Source organism: Perca flavescens, chromosome 22, assembly GCF_004354835.1.
Source record: "Perca flavescens isolate YP-PL-M2 chromosome 22, PFLA_1.0, whole genome shotgun sequence".
Classification (NCBI taxonomy): Eukaryota; Metazoa; Chordata; class Actinopteri; order Perciformes; family Percidae; genus Perca; species Perca flavescens.
The window spans coordinates 23,871,098-23,894,854 of record NC_041352.1 but is presented as its reverse complement, the minus strand read 5'-3'; the positions used below and the strand labels follow the sequence as shown (position 1 = coordinate 23,894,854).

At 39.7% G+C, this 23,757-nt stretch overlaps 2 protein-coding genes across 3 annotated transcripts; one reads left to right on the top strand and one right to left on the bottom strand.

The window, feature by feature from the left end:
- Positions 1-203: 203 nt before the first annotated feature.
- On the top strand, positions 204-5,860 carry emc9 (ER membrane protein complex subunit 9). Its single transcript, XM_028568864.1, has 6 exons — positions 204-439; positions 703-906; positions 2,900-2,976; positions 3,146-3,215; positions 3,861-3,955; positions 4,143-5,860. The coding sequence occupies exons 2-6, from the start codon at positions 712-714 to the stop codon at positions 4,321-4,323; spliced, it is 618 nt and encodes a 205-aa protein (XP_028424665.1). The 5' UTR covers positions 204-439; positions 703-711; the 3' UTR covers positions 4,324-5,860.
- irf9 (interferon regulatory factor 9) lies at positions 4,417-23,532 on the bottom strand. Of its 2 annotated transcripts, none has more exons than XM_028568863.1 (10): positions 23,436-23,532; positions 22,916-23,022; positions 21,458-21,580; positions 21,173-21,353; positions 14,534-14,667; positions 12,695-12,779; positions 12,440-12,499; positions 10,474-10,860; positions 10,265-10,380; positions 4,417-8,147 (listed from the first exon to the last, which is right to left on the bottom strand). In XM_028568863.1, exons 2-10 carry the CDS (start codon positions 22,970-22,972, stop codon positions 7,971-7,973), a joined length of 1,320 nt encoding a protein of 439 aa, XP_028424664.1. In that variant the 5' UTR covers positions 22,973-23,022; positions 23,436-23,532; the 3' UTR covers positions 4,417-7,970. The 2 variants fall into 2 exon arrangements, with proteins under 2 accessions (XP_028424664.1, XP_028424663.1); XM_028568862.1 differs by having other exon boundaries at positions 22,916-22,985.
- Between the last annotated feature and the right edge of the window lie 225 nt (positions 23,533-23,757).

Genomic DNA, 23,757 nt, shown 5'->3' with positions numbered 1-23,757 from the left:
GTCTTCCAAAACCGTGGCTGTTTGTTGTGCTGTTTTTTTCACATCAATTGAGAAATGTCAGTTTGCAATATAGTTTGTTCTTAATTTATCAACATATTTCTTATTTTTAATCCCAGGCGACATCCACGCCACTAGAGGGCGCACTGCTGTAAAGCATAAGCATTACAAAACAGCTGAATAAGATGATTGGCACCTTGATCGTCGTTTCGTCCAATCAGAAAATAACATTTGACTCTTCTGGGCGGGACCGGAAGCAGAAGTTCAGACGCTTATACTGTATGTTTTTTGTAGTAGTCAGCTAGCTACTAACCCTACAGCTCTTTTAAATCTTTAAAAAACGGTTATACAACCTAAATGAATCGTTATATTTTGAAAATCGGAAAGCACGTATTTGTTTGTTGAGGCTACTCTTACTACGGTATATCCTATATCTCTGCAGGTAAGTCTTAATTCAGCTCTGATTGGTTAGCAGCCGGCTAGCTGCTTTAATGAGCTAACCTCTAACGTTAGCTGCACATCCAGTTAAAAAACACAATGTTGGGGGGAGTTTTCCCTGATTTTAGGTTAAGGTGTTGACGGCTGCTTCTTATGTTTGTGAAATCATTGTTGTTCACATGGTTACACGTTAGTACATTTAACCTCTGGTTGGGGGTGGGGGGTCTTTTGAAGCAATTTTCCAGTTATCTGTGTGTGTCCTCCCAGTAAGTCATCATGGGCGAGGTGGAGCTGTCCTGTCGGGCCTATGTGAAGATGTATCTGCACGCCTGTCTGTTTCCGCGGTGCAGCATCAACGGGCTGCTGTTGTCGTCCAGCCCGGCAGGCGGCCCCGTCTGTGTGACGGACTGTGTCCCGCTGCTCCACTCCCACCTGTCCCTGGCTCCCATCACTCAGCTGGCCCTCACACAGGTAGGACCAGCGGTGGAACAAGTATTCAGATCCTAATCCTACTAATACTACACTGTAAAAATACTCTGTTACAAGTAAAAGTCCTGCATTGAAAATGTTACTTAAATTGCTCATAATATGCTCAATTTCAGGTTCATAATTGTATTTAGAGGTTGTACCAGAATAGGTTTACGTGGTTTAATTTTCAAAAAACACCATATATTTTGTCGTACTGCACATTGCTGCAGCTCCTCTTTTTACCCTGTGTGTTGAGCTCTCTGTTTTAGCTACAGAGTGAGGCATGCACTTCTGTACCATCTTTGTTGAGAGTCGCACATGCGCAGTATTAGAGGTGTTGAAATTAATCAAATAATCAATGCACTGAATCGTGGACATGGGCGATGCTGCATCGATAATCGGCCGGGCCACAATCGATTTATTTCTGTTTACAATTTAATGTAGGCCTAACAACATTTCTGTTTACATATTCTGTTATTTTTTTGCACATTCAGGAAGTGCCATGTGCTCAGTGCTGTAGTTTTATGTATCCAATTTATTTAGTATTGGAGCACTGCAGGATGTTTAGTTTTTGAAGCTTGAAAAGCTATGAATTAAATATCCTACATGGCTTTAATAGAAAAATCTATTTGATTCATCGAGATATCGAATTGAATTGAATTGCTGATATGATAATCGTAATCGAATCGGGAGATCAGTGAAGTTTCACAGCTCTACTCAGTACCTAGGTAAGGACTACTAGCCAGTCAGAAGCAGAGTATGAGGGCATGTCCTGACAGTACCTAGGTAAGGACTACTAGCCAGTCAGAAGCAGAGTATGAGGGCGTGCCCTGACAGTACCTAGGTAAGGACTACTAGCCAGTCAGAAGCAGAGTATGAGGGCATGGCCTGACAGTACCTAGGTAAGGACTACTAGCCAGTCAGAAGCAGAGTATGAGGGTGTGCCCTGACAGTACCTAGGTAAGGACTACTAGCCAGTCAGAAGCAGAGTATGAGGGCATGTCCTGACAGTACCTAGGTAAGGACTACTAGCCAGTCAGAAGCAGAGTATGAGGGCATGTCCTGACAGTACCTAGGTAAGGACTACTAGCCAGTCAGAAGCAGAGTATGAGGGCGTGCCATGCTAGCAGCTAGGCGAGCATTATAACGTGTGTTCCAAAGTGACCACGTTGGTCTCTGAAGTAAAGGCTGGACTACAACAGAGCTGTTTGGAGCAGTTTGTGAACAGTGTTTTCTGTTGGAGATGGTAAGTCCCTTTGGGGTGGACTTTGGGCTTTTTCACTTTGTAAACCTATAACGTGCACAAAAAATATATATACCACAATAAAGTAAAGCGAAAAAGCATAACATGAGCACTTTAAGTAAACATATGTCATTAATAACAGGAAAATGTACTTAAAGTATCAAGTACTCAATGCAGAAAAATCCTCACATTTTAGAAACATGGAAATGACCCAAACTGTTGTGTGTTTAATCTGCTAATCCTTTCAGCTGGACTTGTAAATTGTTGGTGCAAAAATCTTAATTTGTAAAGTAACTAGTAAGTAAAATCTGTCAGATTTAATATAGTGGAGTAAAAAGTACAATATTTCTCTCTGGAATGTAGCGGAGTAGAAGTAGAAAGTGTCATGAAAAGAAAAGACTCCAGGGGCGGCCTCTAGCTCGCCCAGTAAGAGCGTGCGCCCCACGTGGGCTGAGTCCTTTGCAGCGGCGCGGGTTTGAATCCGACCTGCGTGTCATCCCCCATCTCTCTCCCCCTTTCCTGTCTATCCACTGCCCCAAAAAATAATCTTGAAAAGACTCAAGTTAACAAAAATTTACAAGTACAGTAGATGAGTAAATGTACTTAGTTACATAACGCCACTGGGTAGGACACCTGCTGAGATGCAGTGGTGGACGAAATCTTTGCTCTCACTGGAAGAGATTGCAGTTTTGCGTTTGAGTTTTTTTTTTTTTTTTTTTTTTTTTTAAATAACGGCGTGTTCTCTTGTTTCAGGTGGATGTGTGGTGTTCACAGACTCAGCAGAGGATTGTGGGATACTATCAGGCCAACGCCTGCGTATCAGATAGCAAGTGAGTTTCCTGCTGATTTCATCATTTCAGCTGTACCAGACCTTTTTATGAGATGTTAAGCTGTTGGTAAATTCAGTATTTAATTAAAATGTAAACCTTTCTAACTTTTTGTTGATCTATTTTCCTTTTTTTTTTTTTTTTTTTTTTTTTTTTTTTTTTTATTCGGCAGCCCAACTCCGTGCGCCATGAAGATAGCCGATAAGATTTTTGAGCAGTTTGACAACGCAGTTTTGTTAATGGTAAGAATTTGAACACCTTTCCTTTACCTGTTGGCTTGTTGAGGTGAGAAATAAGATTGTGGTGAAACAATATGGTGATCAGTCAGTTTAGTGTAAGGCACTCTCATTTCTCTGTTAAATGTCAGAACTGAATATGTTTTTCTTGGTATGAAGTTTTAGGAAGTCTCGTTTGACATTTTGTCACTTTTTGATGTTTTATAAATGAAAATCAGTTTAATAAAATAATCCATCTGCTCTACACCTGACTGTCTTATAGGCTATACTAGCCCTCCTACACAATCTGGACTGTGGTCATACCATCTAAATCTTATAACTTATTCCCTGTTATATATTGTTCTGTTGATATTTAATAATAAGCTATTGCACTGTTCAGTCCCTGCACTGTTCACTTTTGCACTACCACAATTGCACACACTCTACCATAGCACCTTATCATGGTCATTGCATCACATGGTCAGTCCATACCAGACCTTTGTAATCACTTCACAAATTGGTAACCATTTACATATTCTGAGATATATGTGTGTTTGTTGTGTTATGGTTGTCTGAGCTACTGGATGCCTAAACTTTCCCTCGGGGTGAATAATGTATCTATCTAATCGATCGATCGTATTGAATGTGTGTTTTCTCTGTTTTGCTGCGCAGCTTGATGGCAGTAAGATGTCTTCAGACTATCGGGTTCCTCCCATCGTGATGTACGAGCGCAAAGACTCAAAATGGCTGCTCAAAGACAAACACACGTAAGTGACAGTTGGAAGGGAAGTGGGCCGACAGAATTTTTGTCAAAGGAGTGTGATGGCTTTGAAGAGAGCAGAGATAACTGCTTCAGTTCCCCATCATAAAGGGCTGTCTGACAGCAAGGTGAAGTGGTTGAAATATTCTAAATATAGAGTACACTTAGATTATTTTTTTTGTTTGTTTGTTTAGGATAATGCTGCGACAGTGGGAGGAGACTCGGGCGATAGCCGGTCAGATGCTGGAGTTGGGCGATCAAGCGCTATTGGTGGATTTTGACAGCCACTTGGACGACATTACAAAGGACTGGACCAATCAGAAACTGAATACCAAGATAGCCGAGCTCGCCTCGCCGGCCAACGGGAACATCTAGACGTAGACAGAGTAGCATCAGTTTGTACCAGAGCCCATATTTATTTATGTTCTCACCCATCGTCATGTGATTTTAATAACCCGACACAACCCACACAGTTTAGATTTATTTTTAATGCATTTTTATCGACTGAACAGGGACATAACGTAGAACATGCATAAATAACAACATATGTACAGCTTGGTAGATCCCCCCCCTCCACCCCCAGAGTGTGCCTTGTGGTCCAGCCCAACACCCTTCTGATTTAAAGAACATGTTCACCCTAAAACACCATTTTAACACTTTTACCATGCACCTGTGGTCCCATTTTTGTCTATTTTTTTTTTTTATTGTTAAATCCCATGTATATTACAAGCTCAAGGGGGCTGGAAAAAATAACAGAAACACCTTTACAATACAAAAGTCCTGCAGTAAAAACAATTTTGTTGAAGCTCAAAGTTTTTTATGTATTTTATTTTTCGTTTTGTTGTCCGACTGTCCGGTTGTTTGTGTTCAAACGGACGCCGCGGCGGTATTTTTGACTTCGGGAGTTGGATGCATGCGATGCTAAGCGGCTTAAAGTCTAACCGCTGTAGTTTGGTCGTGTTGTCCCCTTTTCAGTGTCATGCTAGCAACGAGAAAAGCTTTTAAAGCAAAAGTAATTATTATAGCATTTTTAAATCATCAACAGTTTAACGCACTAAAATGTAGTTGTAAGCAGATATAAGGACATTTTTAAGTGTTTATTAATGCATTTGTCAACAACTATAACTCCTCCAGTGGAGCAGCGAGACTGTGGAATGGATAATGAATGACAATATATTATTAAAACACAATATAAGTCTTTGTAGGAAAAGTTATAATTGCTGACAAAACTGTACATTAATAAACACTTAAACATGTCCTTTATAGCTGCATACAACTACATTAAAGTGTGTTATAGACAGTTTATGAAATGCTTATATAGTGCTTACTAAAACTAAATGAAGGGGTTAAAGTAAAGTGTTACTATCACAACTCTTGAAATTAGAGCTTTTAGAAAATTGCCTGAATGGCTGGTGCATCAGTGGCTACAAAATGATGTTATTTATGCAACGGATATGTCCTTTAAGCATGTCAACTTTTGCGAAAAAATTTCAACTGCATTAGGAAAAGAGGAACAGTGTTGCATGCACTGCCACACAGACACCTAGCGGGACATTTGCCTGACAACACGCCAGACTACCACCTTCATAAAAAAAAAGACCTTTTAAGTTGTATAAACGCCTCCGACAGCCTCAACAAAAACCAAATATTCTGAGCTTCAGCAGACTTGTTTTTACTGCAAGACTTTAGTTTTGAAATGTCGGATGTTTTTGTCCCTTTGTCCTTTTAACTATCCATAACAACAACTGTAAAACATTTTAAATATAAAAAAATAGTGCAACTCTCAAAACCCTAATCCCAAGTCTTAACTGGTTACACTCTTTTAAAATTTGATTTTCTTTCTCACACATTAACACAATAACAATAATAAAAATGCACAGATTGTCCCAGATGAATAAAGGAGTAAAGAATGTTGGGTTATCCCGTCTGCTTCAAACTGCTCGTGTCTCATCAACAGTGTGAAAGGTTTCTTGTCTATGAAGAAAAAAAACCCTTCAACTCACATTTAAAAAAATTTATCCATGGTTTAACTTCAGAAGCCTAACTAACATGAAAAAGAACTACCCTTAGAGTTGAGTTAGACTAACAGGTGTTACATTAAACATTATTGCAAGTTATATATTTTTTTCACTACTCTATGATCTTTTTTTGTTTTTTTTTATTGCAGCTTCAACCTCCTTTTATGGCATGTTTCCCTTTATTTGACCATTAATATCTGACGTATAAATGTTTAACCCTTGTGTTGTCTTCCCGTCAACCATGCAACTTTGTGTTTTTCTGGGTCGAAATTTCAACATTTTGTTCCTTTTCTACACGTTTCTCAACGCTTTTTTCAATTTTATTCTAATTTTTTTGTCCCCTTTGGCGATGTTTTTTTGGACACTTTACAGCGTTTTTTTCCTGCGTTTTTATATATTTTTCCAACATTCTTTTGTCTGATATAGAACGTTTTTGTAAACTGGTCACAGGACAACAAGGAGGGTTAACAAGGACAAGGAACAAGGTTTATAAAGAGCTGGAGTATGAACAGAGTTGTTATCAGTTCCTAAGTTGCATCAGTGGTTCCCCATCGTTTCAGCTTGTTTCTGCTTCATTTAAATAAAACCCCTAAAATGATCTAATCATTTTCCAAGACAAAAAAAACCCCAGTAAAGATTAGTTAATATTGGGAAGCAGACGTGTGATTTTCTGCTTTTCTTTTCCTGGTAATCTTCTCTTGAAACCCGGTCTCCTACAAAATGACGTTCCCATGCAAACTAAACTGCATTTTCAACCTCGTTTTAAGGGAAATGGGTTTTTCTCCCAGATTAAGGTCACAGTTTTAAACACCTCGTTAATGTTGTGAATTGATACAAAAAAGACTTGGTTGAGGAGAAGATCCTGGTTTGGGTTAATTAAGTACGTTTGTTACATAACAAAAAAAGAATAGGTACGCTCGGTGAATACTGTTTTTGGTTTCACACGGAACACAACACAGTCAATATACGTTTGCAGGAGAAACCTATTTTCTCCCCGGGTTACTTTTTATTTTTTTTTAAGTATTATAAAAATGTTTCTAATCAAAGTCCTGCAAGTCGAGCGGATGGATGGGTGAGTGGGTTATGAAAACACAGACTTGTTTTTATAACCCATCTATCCATCCACTCGAGGACTTTGTCATTCATTTTTGTAATACTCCAAAAACAAATGTAACTGGGGAGAAAATACGTTTCTCCTGAGAACGTAAATCGACAATGCTGTTTCGATGTATGGGAACGTAATGTCTAAGGTCTCTTGATCCGCTCGGCGGTAACTTGCAACCCTTTCTGAGGGTCCAGAACCACAGGTTGGGAACCACTGGCTTAGAGGAAAGACAGCCGTGCAGCCATGATCAGAGTTAACATCACATTTTTGATATTTTACAGAGAACCCCGAGGAAACGAGACGACTAGAACTGCAACTATGGATTATTTTCTGGATTAAAAGTTCAGTCTATAGAAATGTAAAAAATAGTAAAACTATCTTCACTAAACTTCACAAACAGTCGAAAACCTTAAGAAAGCTACCGTCATGTGACAAAGACAAAATGCAGATGGTCACATTTGAGAAGCTGAAACCAGAGAGTGTTGCAACGATGGACAAATCATTTACCGATTAATTGTTGCAGCGGTGAAGACGACTTCTCAGTGTTGGTTCAACATGTAGTGCTTCCAGTTCACCAGCTAATCTCTATAGAGGACGTTAGGGGCCAAAGTCCATCCCAAAAATGTTCACTGTCCATTTTCAGGGAAAAGAAAAAAGGAGTCCAGTATTGAAGTTTCCTATTTGAGTTTTGGTAAGTGCTATATTGTTGTTTTGTACTATCTGTTAGGGCTGGGTGATTATATAAAAACCACATCAGATTTTGGACACATTTTAGATGATGAATTTAAGGTGATAACCAATGGGATTTATCGCTCGGCCCTCTATGCTTTTATTTTGTGAGCGACTGGGTTGTCTTTTATTTTGAAATGAAAACTCCCCCTTCACGCTGGACAAAGTGCTCAGACGCTCCCGCAGGTGATGTCCTCCGAGTCCGGTGAAGGCACGGCGATCAGGTTCAGAGTGATTTCTCCCTGTGGAGACTGACTGGCCAACGTGTAGAGGGAGCTGAAGGAGTCGAAGACTGACTGGACGTTCTGGACGTTCTGGACCTGCTGTTCTGCCCACGGGAACGAGATCTGCAGCCAAGAGAAGAGCAGGTACCTGGAATTATTTTCCTTCACCGGGATCAGGGTTGCACGATATTGCCAAAATGTGATGTTGCGATATTGATATTAATTTCAATATTTTTAAACATGTAAAATTACTAAACTTATGGGAAAACGCATCAAAATCGATTCATAACAAAAAAGTTTTCTTACAACACGTGGTTTATTTCAACTGACTATTGGACTGGTCCTACATGAATAAATAAGGACCATGTATACAGAACAGGACGCGGTTTACTAGTTGTACAGTATAAAATAAATCAAGAGCATGTCTACAGAACAGGACATATTAGAAACCATAAAAATAAATATAAAAAAATATTGCATACTTATCGCAACACTTTCAATATAATATTGCGCAACGCAATATCATGATAACGATAACGATATTGAGTCAATACATCATGCACCCCTAACCGGGATTAAATTGTGTTGAGGATTCTTGCAACTTTTTTTTTTTTTTTTTTACATTAAAGTTTAGTTTCATGTCAAGTCAACTTTACTGTCAATTCTGCAATATGTGCCAGACATCAAGAGCAATTGAAAATACGTTTCTCTCTGACCCACGGTGCAATAGACACGTACAACAAGAATAATATAAAAGAGAAGAAATATGAACAAATAAGATAAAGAAAGATAAGTAGTATATACAATTAAAGAAGCAAAGTAATGTGTACAATACAGTTATAAATTCTTGAGTTACTTTAATCCCACACGTGGTTCACTGTTCCCTGAGTAATAACGTTTTAAATCCAAAACAAAAGTTATGGGATCAATAACTAACAATTAATTGAGAGGAAAACTTGATTAATTCAAATTATTCGTAAGCAAAATAAAAAAATAGATGATTCTTATTTGTGAGGCAAGGTTCGGATTTCAGCCAATTTATATTTGACGACAAACTTTTAGTTTGCAATGCAAATAGTTTAAAGCTACAGCACGTAGTTTCTGTCTCCCCCATGAGGAATTCTAAGTAATAACAACAACACTGTCGGCGCGTCCACATGATACAAGCCTTCCGTGACCCACGCAGCTGCTAGTAGCCAAGGAGGACACGGAGGATTAAAGAAACATGATGAAGAAGAGGTTAGGGATACACCGGTTCCAGATTTTTGGGGTTCGACCGAATCCACTGGTTAAGATTCTGCCGAAACTGAATACCGAATCCTCCTCCCATCCTCAGTCCATTAACACAGTAAACACATTAATGAAGTAAACAACGTCCACAGCCCCTAAAATAGTTAAATGTAACAACTTAATGTTGAATTCACAAGCTCTTTTCACATCGTAGGAAAACACATCGCTATCACCAGATGAGGGACAATTTAGTTTAGGCAAATTTTCGCTAACCAGTGTATGATGAAGGCATGCTGGGTGGGTGAAATTAGAAAGCTAACGTTAGCCAACGAGCAGCAACCGGCCGTTCGGTCGCTCTGCTCCCACTGTAGGCAGACTCGTTTGCTGAGAGAACAGCCGACAGTCCGGGAGAGGTTTTTTGACTGAAAGTACTGCCAAAGAACAGTTTTTCTGCTCACATGTTCCATTTTCACTTTCTCACAGCCTACTGCATTGATGCTCCACTTACGTAAACACCTTCCCGTAATCAACGGCGGCGTCATTACGTCAACCAGCGTAGCGCGCTTAGTGCAAGCATAGGGTTCGGTTCGGTGGAAAAAAATGTCTAAGGTTCGGCAGAAACTGAACCCCGTCAAAAAGCCCAATATTCAGCCGAATCCGAACCCGAAAACCTTGATTCGCTAGATTCGCTAGATCCCTAGAAGAGGTCATTATCTTCACTCGAGTTTCTGCGCGGGAAAGTCACCGGACGCCACAATCTTCTGAACATAGTCCTACTGAGAAATCCATTAGCTTTGTAGCAACTCAATTGGCAATGGCTTGAATGTAACGGATATTCATTAATATAAAAAAAGGTTCACACTAGAGCTTTAAAGTGAGAAAAAACAATTAACAATAGTTTTATAAGTAAAAATGTATCTTTGAAATAGTTTGACTTACAAAACTTAGTACAAATAATTCGTCAATAAACTGGTAGCGACAGTGTGGATTGTGTGAACACCTACATTTACCTGAACTATGATGAGTTTTCTAGACGGGTCTTCAGTGTGACTCAGCTCTTCTCCAAAACACAGCGTAATGCCGCACTGAGGACGCTCGCCGCCGTTTAGACGGAAGTGGTCCAGTTCTAAATACGAGAAAACCAAAATGAGTTTAAAACATGATTTAAAAGGTTCAAGGTTCAGCGTTGGAGGTCGAGCAAAAAACAGATCCGACTCACGTTGCTTGAAGCAGTCTTTGCTGAAGAGCATGACCGGCTCCGTGTTTCTCTCCATCTTGTGCAGCCCCGTGGTCGTGTGCGGCCCTGTCCAGAAGACCCGCCCCTGGCAGAAGCGTTTTCCGTAGACTCCCCGCGGCGTGGCGGTCAGCGCCACCCCTTTCTCCATGAAGGGCAGCAGGGTGAACAGGGCCTGCAGCTCCGGGACGGCCGGCAGCGTGGAGGGCGGCTCCGGCAGCGGGATGCGCGGAAACCCGCCCTTCAGGGCGACCGGCGTCGGGGGGACGGGAGAGGGAGACAAGTACATTATCTTGAGGTCAGCGCTCTGGATTTGGCGTTTGAGAACCTCCTGTCCTAAATAATGGATCACCACGTTGAAAGAGTCCTGGACTGGAGACACAGAAACAGAGACAGACGGGCAGGATTAAAGCACGAGTAGCCGGGTTGAGTCAAAAAAAAAAAATATTTCAAAATATACATCATATTACAATAATACTTTATTTAGTAGTCAACCACAGTGTTTCTTCTATGTTGATTTTGTAGGGGTGGCCCACCATGGCAAAATTTCTGCCACCATCAGAAATAGGGCTGTCGTGATTGCCTTTCAAATTTTCCTGCCTACATAATGCCATTTAACAACAAGTAGAGGTTATTGGGCCCGTCCAGTTTAACTCCACATACAGTTGTGTTGATGTTTATTGTCAAAAATGTTTGCTTTCTTCCTAGTCGACTATTAAAAAAACAGCTCCACCAAAAACGTCACCACGGTGGGTCCATTCTAAGTGTAGACCTCTTGTAGATGTTCAGTGCCCTATAGTTCCTCAAAAAATACAGTTCAATCACAACTGAAAATATGCCTCATTGTTGGACTTGCTGGGGTGGGTGGGGTTGTTCGGACAGACCTGCCCCCACTGCTAAAAAAAAAATCCTAAAGGAAACACTGCAACCAGTCCAAAAAAACTAAACAAAACACAGACTAAATGTTGTTTGAGCAAGTTAGAAAACTGTCCAGCAGTTGGAGGGCTTTGCACTCTAGTTAAAGGGAGACTACAGGCGAAAAATTTTTCAAATGTTGAGGTTTTGGGCTATTTTGCTTCCATAACATAATCTTCTTTCATTTAGGTGTTTAACTTCAGTTTGTCGATTTGTGTCTGTAGATTTCTCCTTAATTTTACCAAAAGTTAACTTTTTAAAATGCTTTTTCCAACGCTTTTTCTACAGTGTGCTTTTGACGCTGTTTTAAATGTTTGTCACTTTTTTCAAGGTGTTTTTTTTTTTTATTCATTGTCAATAAACCTATTTATATGACATTATACCTAATTTTGAGTTAAATTAATGCAGACTTTATGAATTATTTTGACTAATAGTTAAGATTAGAGGATGTTGATGGATAATCACTAGGGCTGGGTAGGTACTGAAACGCGGTTCCAATAGAGCACCGGTTCCGATGTAAACGGTAGTAACGAGACCGAATAAGAGCGAAAATGTTGGCGGCTGACTTTTTAAAAAAAAATTTCAGAAGCATCGCTGCACAGGACGCTACGTTACCGTTAGCTAGTAGCCGGATTAAACACAATGGTTAAAATGCTGACAGCTTACGTTAATCGGTGTGAAAGTGTGACTGTATTTCCCTGCCAAGCCTGAACATTTTATAGCTAAAAACTTTTTTATCCCTCTGTAAAAACCTTGGACAGAAAATGAAAACTTTGAACCTGGCAATGTTTGTTCTGGAACTGATGTAAATTAGCACATATTTAGCAAGAAAATGCATCATTTGCATATTGAAACATTTCAGAAAACTTGTAATATAAAAAATATCGTCTTAATGTCAGTAATCAACTGGGGAAGTTTCATGGATATTTATTAGTTGAATTATTTTCCCTATTCCCTTTTCCCTAAGAAAAATATAAAATGCATTTGTTCATAACAAGCTGTAAATGTTTAGTGTAATGTTTGTTCAGTTTATTACCTCCGGCTGGAGCAGGAACGCTCTCCTCGATCCGCACGTCCAACCTGATCTCATTGACTACTAGAGAGAGAAAGAGAGAGATAGAGAGAGAGATAGAGAGAGAGAGAGATACAGCATAAAGTGACAGACCAGCTGGTTGTTTGGGAATAATGCCAAAGTTTGTTTTATGGACGGTGGACACTATATCATGTAACCATGAAACCAGGTCACACTGAGAAATCAGGTTATGCAGGTAATTAATGGAGTTAAACTCACCGTCTCCCTGTACGGTGGCGGTGTGCTGAGTGGGTTCTTCTGTCTGGACGGGGATGTCGCTCCACAGCACAATGTCTTCCACACACTGACAAAAACAGTTTGCAGCTGAAGAAGCAGTTTTGTTTTTATAGCTCGCTGAGACATGGAAACAGCTGGTAGATGAAACCTTTAGCATGATTTAAAGTCAAGAAATCCTGGAGGTTCTTTCGGTAACACTTTACTTGAAGGTATCTACATAAGAGTGACATGACACTGTCATGAACACATCACACTGTCATTACTCATGAACCCTAACCCTAACCATAACTTGTCGTGACAAAAACCGAATGACACTTAATGACAGAAGCGTTATGTCATAAGCTTTTATGACATGTTTATAATGTTTATGACACGTTCATGACAGTGTCATGCCTTCAAGTAAAGTGTAACCCTATTTCCCCATGTTTTTGTGTCTAATGGGGACAACAGTTTTTAAAAATTGGTCCAGTATTGAGCGGGAGCACTGCAGCCACAAAACAGGCTGCAAGGGACAATTACAAACTGTCAATTTACGTCCACTTAAAGTGCTGTTTTCGCCGCTTGATCCGGTCTGTTTGTTACTGTGTCTGACCAAGTCTCTCTCACAGAGAAGTCTCCTTCTGAAATCTGAATATCGGGCAGCAACCGGTCCTACTCCTTATAACGCGAGCTCTTCATCTGTATAGAACTTGACGCTGTGTTTCTGGAAGTACAAATCTCATAGATTTTCTCCTTAAGAATTTTGATTATCAGCTATAATGTCTAAACCATCCAAAGTAGACCGACTACCAGCTCCGAGGTTGTGCAACGAAAGTTTCTGCTCCCGTAGAGGCCACAAGTCCGTTTGAAATCAACATGGCTTTAACCCTTGTGTTGTCTTCCTGTCAACCATGAAAACAAACACTTTTATCTCAATGTTTTAGCTGGGTTTTTGTGTTTTTTTTTTAACGTTTTGGTCACTTATTTCAAAATTTATATTGCTTTATCTGACATTGTGTCTTTCAGTGTTTTGGGCGTTTTTTAATGTTTTGGACGCTTTTTCCAAAGTTTTTGACGTTTTCTCCTGGTTTTTTTTTTTATTGTTTTTGTTACTTTTCCCACGTTTTGTTGTATTTTTATTTATTTTTTACATTTTCTAAAATAAAAAACTTTAAAAACAAATCAAATTTGACCCGAGGACAACATGAGGGTTAAGAAAAACATATTTTATTTGCAATCTTATGGAAAAGTACTACACTACCCACAATCCTAAGTGTGACAGCAACGTCTCTGATCGGTGGAAATCACTGTTACCATGGAAATGTTTGCCACAGCCACGCCCTGCTAGAGCAAGCTTCTACCATTGAAGTCTATGATCGTTTCACACAGTCTTGTACCTTTGCCTTTTGGCCAGATTGGCTTAGCTGCCCCTCGGGTGAAAGAGCCTAAATCAACTTTTCTTTTTTTTTTTTTTTTTTTTGCTGTGGTGGCTGCATTATTACGATAATATGCCCATCATTACTAAAGTTAAATCAAATTTAAATTGCTATATCATCCAATCTTACCCTCAGCGATGCCCTCTGCCCCCAGTCACGTGACTTTGTTTATATTCTCACACACGGAGCAGCGCAAGCCCTTCTGCCTTCACGTGAGTTTTTAAAGTTATGGAGATTATGACAAATGCCCTGTGAATAGTAACCAAAAAAATCCACTTGAGCTTTGAATAATAGGGGGTGGGGGGGGCATTGCTCTTGCAGATTAGAGCAATGGCCCCTCTAAATGTCTGTGCACGTCCCTGATGTCAGATACACTGGAAATACTCGAGGTAAAGTCCAAACTCACCAGCTGTGAGATGGCCTCCTCCGTCTTTATCTGCTTGACCTGACTGTCGTCGCTGCTCTCAGAGTCGGTGCTCCTCCTCCTTTTCGGCCTCTTGGTGGCTTTTACTCTGCATTTCTTTTCAGGAACCACCACACCTGAACAGACAAGGAGCAGTCTCTAAAAATACTAAACTTAATAATCAATAAAACACTTCATAACCAAACCCTGTGAGAGTAGATCACACACAATTGTACAAAGACATTACAGTGCTAAGAAAAAGGACGTGACAACCTTGGATTTCGTTGCATTTTTTTCATAATGTAGTCCTAAAATGTGGTCTCATATTCTTCAAATTGACTGCACCACCTTTTTTAACCCTTTCTCTACCATCTTGTTTCATCGGAAGTACTCTGTAAGCACGTGTGAAGAGATGAGGGTCAGTAAGCAATATTTTTCACGTGTTTTGTACAGAACAATGTACAACTTAAGCTTGATTTATAGTTCTGTGTTGAATCTAACGCTGTAGGAACTGTATGTGTACACGTAGATGCGGACTATACGACGCCGCCTGATGTCACCTCACCAGAAATGTAACTACACGTCGCGGCGACGCAGACCACAACAACTGTGATTGGTCCGCTACAAGTATTTAGATCCTTTACTGAAGTAAAAGTATTATTACCACACTGTAAACATACTGTTACATGTAAAAGTCCTGCCTTAAAAATATTACTAGTAAAAGTATGTAAGTATCATCAGTAAAAATACTCTATGCAGAAACTGGAAAACGTTCTGTCAATCAACTAAGAATTTAATCAGCTCTTCATCTCAGATGGACATGTAGGCCTGTATACCGTTGGGTAGTATATAATAAAACACGTTAATTTATTAACTACATGTGTTTTGTGTGCAAAAATCTTAATTAGTATAGTACAGTTGTGCTCATAAGTTTATGAACCCATGCTAAAGTTGACTAAAAAGAGGAATAAAAAAAAAAAAAACATCTTTTGGAAATTGATCTTATTGCCTTAATTAAAAACATTATGAAAAATCCAACCTTTAAGGACACCAATTTTCTTTGTGAATGAATAATGTATTATAAATAAATAAATGTAATTCCTTAAAATACAGGGGGCATAAGTAAGTACACCCCTATGTTAAATTCCCATAGAGGCAGGCAGATTTTTATTTTTAAAGGTCAGTTATTTCATGGATGCATACTGATAAAGTTCCCTTGGCCTTTGTAATTAAAATCTCCCTACATCATCACATAGCCTTCACCATACCTAGAGATTGGCATGGGGTACTTTCCATAAGATCATCTCTCAATGCAAATCAAACCAGCTATTAGGCTAACTGACATAAAACCATGCCAATCTCTAGGTATATTATCCTGGATCCATGAAATAACTGGCCTTTATAAATAAAAATCTGCCTGCCTCTATGGGAATTTAACATAGGGGTGTACTTACCTATTCCCTCTGTATTTTCAGGAAGAACATTTATTTATTTACGATACATTATTCATTCACAAAGAAAATTGGTGTCCTTAAAGGTCGGATTTTTCCTCATTTTTTTAATTAAGGCATAAAGATCAATGAGAGTGTCTATCGCAATATGTCGCAGCCTTTCGCGATGTGTATATTGCGGCAGTTGATATTGCGGTAACGATAAAAAATATATATTGTGCAGCCCTAATTGTGCATAAATGGTGTTAATTCCAAAGGGTTCACTTTTCTGTTCTTAGCACTGTAGTCTTTGCTTTCATCACTTATTTCTCACAAGTAAATATATTTGTCCCAATTCACCAGGTTGACGTTGGCTGAACTTGGGCCCCAGGTATCAGATCTCTGCCCTGCTGACTCAGCGAAACAGCTTGAGGTGATAACACAGGCGAGTCACTTGATCTGTAACTGCCTTTTCATTCTGTGGTGTTATTTATTTATCAGTGCAGATGGAGTTCAGAAAACAAGCAATAGAATCTTTAAGTAATGTAGATCTCCCAACTTTAAGTTTTTGAAAATAAAATTGTACTTTGGCCTTTTCTGTGTCTTAAGAAGCGCAACAGAGAGGAGCTAAAGTTTAGGAATAAGTAGCAGCACATTTAACAATAATGACATTAAAGTGCAGTAGAGAAACTGGACCAATAATTCAACGATTCACACCTGGACAGTGGGATATTAGAAAAGGTAGACTACAGGTCTGCAGGCATTTTAGGTGTTTAGTTGATGTTTTATTATGACTTAAAATGAGCAAACCTCAATCTAAGTACTCGAAACTCAAGGAACCACCTGGTGAAGAGGTCCAAATCCCCCTGGCTTTATGCAAAAAACTGTACACGGATTGTATAATCGATACGTGGAAGAGAAGAAAGCAAGAGACTTGAGTATATTAGAACAAAAAAGAAGTAGTATTGTAGATGTGATACAGTGTGAAAAATGTGACGAGGTGTTCTCTTTAAAGTGCCCATTTAATGAAGAAAAAAAACTTTTTCTGGGATTTGGGGTGTTATTTTGTGTCTCTGGTGCTTCCACACGCATACAAACTTGGGAAAAAAAACATCATGCTGTTTTGAGTGAGATACGGTTTCTGAATTTATCCTGCCTTCAGTCTCCGGGTGAGCTGTTCAAAATCGGCAAGGCCGTCTACGTCATCGGCCGAAACATTTGGTGTGTGCTAACCACTTTAGCTAATACCACATCAGCTAGCTGTTTCTCCAACTTGGGTCAGTACAAGGCAGGATTAGCCGGGAGACTTCTTCTAAACAAGGGCGCACTTCCAACTTTGCGTGGAATACCTGCAGAACAGGGACATCTAAGTAGTTCTATACAATTTCTTTTGTAGATTAGGGTGAACTCGTGTGTGTTGTAACAGTGTTTTGCCATTGAGAACGAGGTGGCTAACCACTAGCAACGCTAGCTTCTCGCTAGTAACTACTGTGCATGTGCGACTCCCAACAAAGATGGGACAGAAGAGAGATGCCTCACTCTGTAGCTAAAACAGAGAGCTCAACACACAGGGTGAAAAGAGGAGCTGCAGCAATGTGCAGTACAACAAAAATATGGTGATTTTTGAAAATTAAACCATGTAAACCTATTCTGGTACAACCTCTAAATACAATTATGAACCTGAAATTGAGCATAATATGAGCACTTTAAGTACAATAATAGACAGGGAGTGACGGGGAGGAAGGCACATTGCAGCAGAAGCCGGAGAGGTTTCTGGAGTCCTATTGTGTAACCTCTTAATCACAGTGGTTTGTGCTGATGTGAGGGTGTGAGTCTGCGTGCAGTGTGGGGAAAACGCTAAAAATAAAACTGTTAATCACCGACTGCAAATATCAACTCTTTTCCCTCTGAGGATGCAGGTGCAGATGTGTGCTTGTACATATTTCTGCTCGATTATGGAAGAAATCATAATCCCAATTATTTCGGTCAATATTGTTTAGCATGACTACTCTGAACTTGAAATTGACGACTTTTGGAAAGATGTTGCATTTACTGAACTTAAAAAAACAGTGAAACGTGGCCGGGTTGGTTCAGTGGGTAGAGCAGGCGCACATATACTTTGAGGCTTATTCCTCGACGCAGGGGTCCAGGATTCGAGTCCGACCTGTGACGATTTCTTGCATGTCTCCCCCTTCTCACCTAGCTGTCCTGTCAAATTAAAGGCGGAAAAGCCCAAAAATATTCTTAAAAAAAAACAGTGAAAACACCTTGAACTGTGAAAGAGTTGAGTGAAATGTAATGTGCAAAATAATGTTTTTTCTCGATTTCACTGTTTTTGTGATCGAGACAAAAGCAATTAATTGCAAAGCCCTACTTGTACACCAAAATAAATGATTTTCTTTTTCCAATAAATATCAATTAGAAAGACTTTATCTACGTCTACCTGCTGTGTAGCTGAAGTTATTAAACCTCTTATTTCTAAATGACTATAACCCCATTTTGAATTATTGTTGATCTAAAATAAAAAAATACATAATTTCCGTAGTGGTGGAGGAACTAAATCCTTTACTTAAGTAACAGCACTAATGACATCTTCAACTTCTTCCTACCCCTTTTTGAACAAAAACAATATAACAATATATACTTGCATTGCTTTATTTGTTGCTGAGGATCCCGTTAGTTTTTCTATTTTATTGCTTTCAAGTTTTACTTTGTGTTTGGATTTTTTTTTAACACGTTCAATAAATTGACTAAATAAAATAATAATAATGCCACACTATAAAAATACTCTTTTACAAGTGAAAATCCTGCATTGTAGAACATTCCTCCACCGTGAGGGCTTACTGAGCCCTTTGTACAAACACAATAATTTGTTTTAACAGCAGGAGTGGTCAAACGTAATATTAGGTACTCCACCAAGGTTGCTGGAACAGATGTTATATTTGAAGCTTCCCTGTTGCTGCTGATAGTCTTATCAGAACACGTTCGCCTCTCTGTGGTGTCACACTGACGCATAACACGATATCAAAACATTCAACTGCCAGACGATCGCAGCAATGAAACTGGTTCCATTACTTTCATTATTGATTCATCTGCGATTATTTTCTTCTATTTATCGCTCTTTAACATGTCAAAAATCTGTGAAAACATGCTTATTACAATCTCTCAGACCTGAGGCGACGTGTACACATTTTATTATTTTGTCTGACCAACAGTCCAGAACACAAATATATTCAATATAAAGTTATTGATTATTGGCTGTGGTGTGATTGAACTTAAACGCTAAAATGTCGGTTAGTTTGAAGATTGAATAACTGAAATATAACAAAAGGTCTTCACTGGGATTCAAATCTAGCAGTAGGAGTCTTCCTAAGAGTTTCATGCCTGTGTTGACTTCTCGTACAACACTGTTCCAGAGTTTGGAAGTCTCAGATGTCGGACCTTTCTGTTGGCGCTTGAACGCAACATGATATTTTACCTCTGCTTTAAAAACGGCTCGGCTTGACCTCCTTTCTAACTTTGCTGTGAGAGGTAACATTGCTTCATAAGTCCAGTGTTTTTACAGCAGAGAAGTTGCTGCATAGTCTCATATTTTGCACATGTTGTTGATAACGCAACAAACATTTGATAATGTTTTGAGTTTATTATTGACTGTGAACCAACAAGCTGTGACCTCATGTTTTGGCAACAGCAGTGAGTCTGTTTGGAACAGATTAGGGCTGCAACTAATGACTCTTTTTTTTTTTTTTTTTTTTTTTAATTTTATTATAATACATGGGTTATTTTCTTGATTTAATTAGTTATGTGTCAAATGTCTTGTTTATTTCACAACCCAAAGATATTCACTTTACTGTCACAGAGGAGAGAAGAAACTAGAACATATATTACATATACCAAGCTGCCATCAGAGAATTTTGGACTATTTTTAATCTCAAACTAACACGATTAATTTAATAGTTGACAACTAATCGATTAATTGAGTCATCTTTGCAGCTCTTGAACAGATCTACCTAATTTCCGTCCCTGTGTGTCAGAACTTGGCAGAGTGTGCAGAAAGACTACGTTCACACCGCAAGTCCTAATGCTTAACTCCGATTTTTTGCTCAGATCTGATTTTATTGTTTGGCTGTTCACATTACCTTTTAAAATGTGGCCTATATCAGATTCCAGCGTGAACTGTTTGCGGTTTCGAACTGACCCGCATGGGCAAAAGAGCAATAACAGTGACATCAGACACAGCACGCTGTTGCACTAACGTTAGGGAGGTTATGGAGGAAGTGAGCATTTTCTTTCTGTTCTTCCATTTCGTTTGCTATTTTTTTCCAAAAAACGTCGCTGTTACGGTATGATCCTTCTAGTTTAGATTGAATTGAAGTATCTCCCCCATACACTAATCAGGTCTAACACCTCCCTCTCCCTCCAACCACTTGCTCCATCACTGTTCTCCATTTTGTAGGCCTAGTCACGTTTTGAATTTTACTGTTCTAACTCCCGCCGGCACATAATTGTGAGAAATGTTGATGTAGGCTGACTTAAAAGTCGCATCAAATCCGCCTCGGTTGTTCACACTGCGGCCACGTTGAAAAGAAATCAGACCTGGGTCTGATTCAGGACCACATATGGAAGTGGTCTAAATGTGATTTGAAAAAGGCAAGATTTGAGTGTTCAGTAGCCTAGAAATCTAGACGCACCTTAGCGGCAGCAAATTTATTTTGCAGCCAGGGGGGTCTAGGCACTCTCCGTTGACTTGCGAGCTGGAAAAACCAAACTCTGGTCAGGCCAATCACATCGTCTATAGAGTCGGTGGACGGGGCTATTGCTGCTGCTGCTGCTGGGAACAGCGGCTTTCTGGAAGACTTGGAGTTCATCTTTTCTTTGAGAAAAGAACAAAGAACGGCACTGAAGTCATTCTTAAAAAAGAAAGAAATGTGTTCGGAGTTTTGCCGACCGGATACGGCAAAAGTTTAATCTATCAACTAGCGTTGCTCTGCCTGGTTGCAGCGCTATCCTATTGCGTGCAGAGGGAATTTGAAAGACAACCGTTTATCCCGCCCCTCGGACTGAGCCCTGCCAATGGTGAGTTCCCAGACCCAACACCTTGATGTGGGTCTGCCTTGTCAGGCTAAGTGTTAATACTACTTCTGAAGAAGTCTGACCTGGTCACTTGTAAAACCCCCCCCCCATAAATGACGCCTATGTGTGGGAGTCTCACCCTGCTCGTTGATGGGGACCAGGCGGTAGACCTTGTACGGCTCGGTGATGTCCAGCTGGGCTCGCTCCATCACCTCGCTGAACTCCGGACTCTTGTTCAGGGCGCAGCGCAGCCGGGTCTTCCAGGACGCCGGGTTGTCCTGCCCCCCGTCTGTCAGCTTGCCTTTGAACTCCGCCCACGCCTGCCGAGGACAGAGAACAATGGTCAAACCTACGCCCCCCTTTTTTTTCAGAGACTCACATTGACGGATTTGGGACTTAACGTGAGCTAGAAATGCATGGTGACCTTGAAGATGGCGGCGTCCTCGTCCTTCCGGAAGTCCTGTTTCCCGGCGTGTTTCCAAGGGATGCGGAACATCGTTTTGGCCTCATCGTCCCACACCAGCCCCGGGTACTTCCCACTGCTGACCTGCAACAGCCAAACAACACGGAACAAGTTCAGTTTCCTCGCTAAAGTTTCTCTGAACTACAGGTGAGATAGTTGTGATGGGTTATTATAAAACAAACATGTATGAGGCAGTAAAGGGGCTAATACATCATTATTAATAAGTAGCTCTGGTGCGCTCATTATTCTATTTTGTTTAACAGAACATTTTGATTTTCTTAGATTTAAAAAAAAAAAATTCTTTGATTTTTCTCAAATGTGAGGATTTGCTGCTCTGCAGAGATTAATCAATTAATTTCCTACTATTTTGATAATCGATTGATCCGTTTGAGTAATCTTTTAACCCTTGTGTTGTCTTGCCGTCGACCGTGCAACTTTTTTTTTCAACGTTTTGGTCGTCTTTTTCGACACTTTTGTTGCTTTTCCACCTATGTTTTTTTCTCACTTTTTCACGTTTTTTTCTGCACCCTTTGATGTTTTTGGGTGTTTTTTTCACCAAGTTTTTGTCACTTTTTTCAACGTTCTTTTATAATAAAATTTAAAAAAAAGCGTTGTAAGGAGCCATCCACGTTCTTTCTTTTGAAAATGTGGTTGAAAGAAACACACATTTCTGACATAGAAACTTTTTGAAAATGGGTCAAATTTGACCCGAGGACACCAGGAGGGTGTAGAAAAACAAAATAAAGATTTTCTGATTCCAGCTCGTTAAATGTGAATATTGTTCTAGTTTCTCCTCTCCTCTGTGACAGTAAACTGAATATCTTTCAGTTGTGAAACAAAATGAGACATTTGAGTACGTCGTCTTGGGCTTTTTGGGAAACACTGATCCACATTTTTCACCATTATCTGACATTCTAAAGACCAAACAACTAATCGATTAATCGAGAAAACAACTGGCAGATTATTAACAAAAAAAAAAAAAAAAAAGAGTTGTTGCGTGCAGCCCTAACAGACTAACCACTGTTGCCAAAACATGAGGACACAGTTTGATGGTCAATAACAAACTCAAAACATCATCAGATGTTTGTTGACATCAACAAAATATGCAAAATATAACATTATGCACTGCAGCAACTTTCCTGCTGTACATACCCACATACATTGTACTGGTTGTACTTGCATACTTTTAAGTATGGAGTATTTAAAGTGTAGTGTTAGTACTACAGATTTGGATATTTCCTCCACTGAACATGTCATGTGTTTGTTGGATTTCACTAGAGGCCATTCTGTCTCTCTTTCCCTTTCCTTCTCCCCCCTCCCTTTCGATCTTCCTCACCCCTTCCCTCACTCTGACGCACTCACGCAACACACACACACACACACACACACACACACACACACACACACACACACACACACCTGTTCGACGATCCAGGAGCGCAGTCTGCGAGTGGAGCGCATTCTCCCAGCTCCCATGACTCTCTGAAGACTTAAAAAAAAAAAAATTCACAAAAGAGACGCACAGACTGACACAAACAAAACACAAACCACCATCAGATGCATGCCACAACATGTCCCGCCCTTTTCAAATAACACTTTAAATAACAATATAATAAGCATTTCAAACAATACTAATACAAGCATTTACATTTCAAAGTTCAAACGTCGTCTTTATTGAATGCAGATGTCGGTTTTTTAAGACTTGTGTGTGTGTGTGTGTGCGGTTATAGCTCAAAGCCAAGACCGTAAACAAAACAGATCTCAACATAAAAACAAGCTCCAGGACCAGTTCTAAAACTGCACTGCTTTTTTTTTTTTTAATGAAGTCTGGTTTGGGAACGCAAAATAACTGCTTCCACCTGGTGATATATTTATATAAGTATATTACATATAGACGCTAAGGTGTTAAATTAAGGAAGTAGATTTGAGTTTCGTTTACCTCAGTAGCGTTTCCTCCGCGGGTCTTCCAGCCTGTGAGTGTCTGCCGTGCGGGCTGCCTCTGCTGTCTCGCTGCTACCTCCAGCAGCGCCGCTCCCTTTCCCAGAAATCACGTGACTTTAAAGAAAGGCTCTGCGTGCTTGGCCGCCAGGGGGCGACCACGGACATTAAAGATATGTTATGTAAATGTTTTTATGTGTCTATTTAGTAAACTCTAATCATTCCGTAGGTATGTTTTTTTTTTTTCATAGAAAATCCCATTAGAACTGCTAATCAAGGTTACAGTGCTCAATATACAATACATCACGATTTTATGAGTTGAT

Coding starts and splice junctions, on each gene's coding strand:
- emc9 (XM_028568864.1), top strand. CDS start 712: ATGGGCGAGGTGGAGCTGTCCTGTCGGGCCTATGTGAAGATGTATCTG. Junction 3,216..3,860: donor ACAACGCAGTTTTGTTAATG/GTAAGAATTTGA, acceptor TTTGCTGCGCAG/CTTGATGGCAGTAAGATGTC. Junction 3,956..4,142: donor CTGCTCAAAGACAAACACAC/GTAAGTGACAGT, acceptor TTGTTTGTTTAG/GATAATGCTGCGACAGTGGG.
- irf9 (XM_028568863.1), bottom strand. CDS start 22,972: ATGGGAGCTGGGAGAATGCGCTCCACTCGCAGACTGCGCTCCTGGATC. Junction 21,581..22,915: donor GCTCCTGGATCGTCGAACAG/GTGTGTGTGTGT, acceptor TGGCTGTTGCAG/GTCAGCAGTGGGAAGTACCC. Junction 14,668..21,172: donor GGTCCCCATCAACGAGCAGG/GTGAGACTCCCA, acceptor TTGTCTGTTCAG/GTGTGGTGGTTCCTGAAAAG.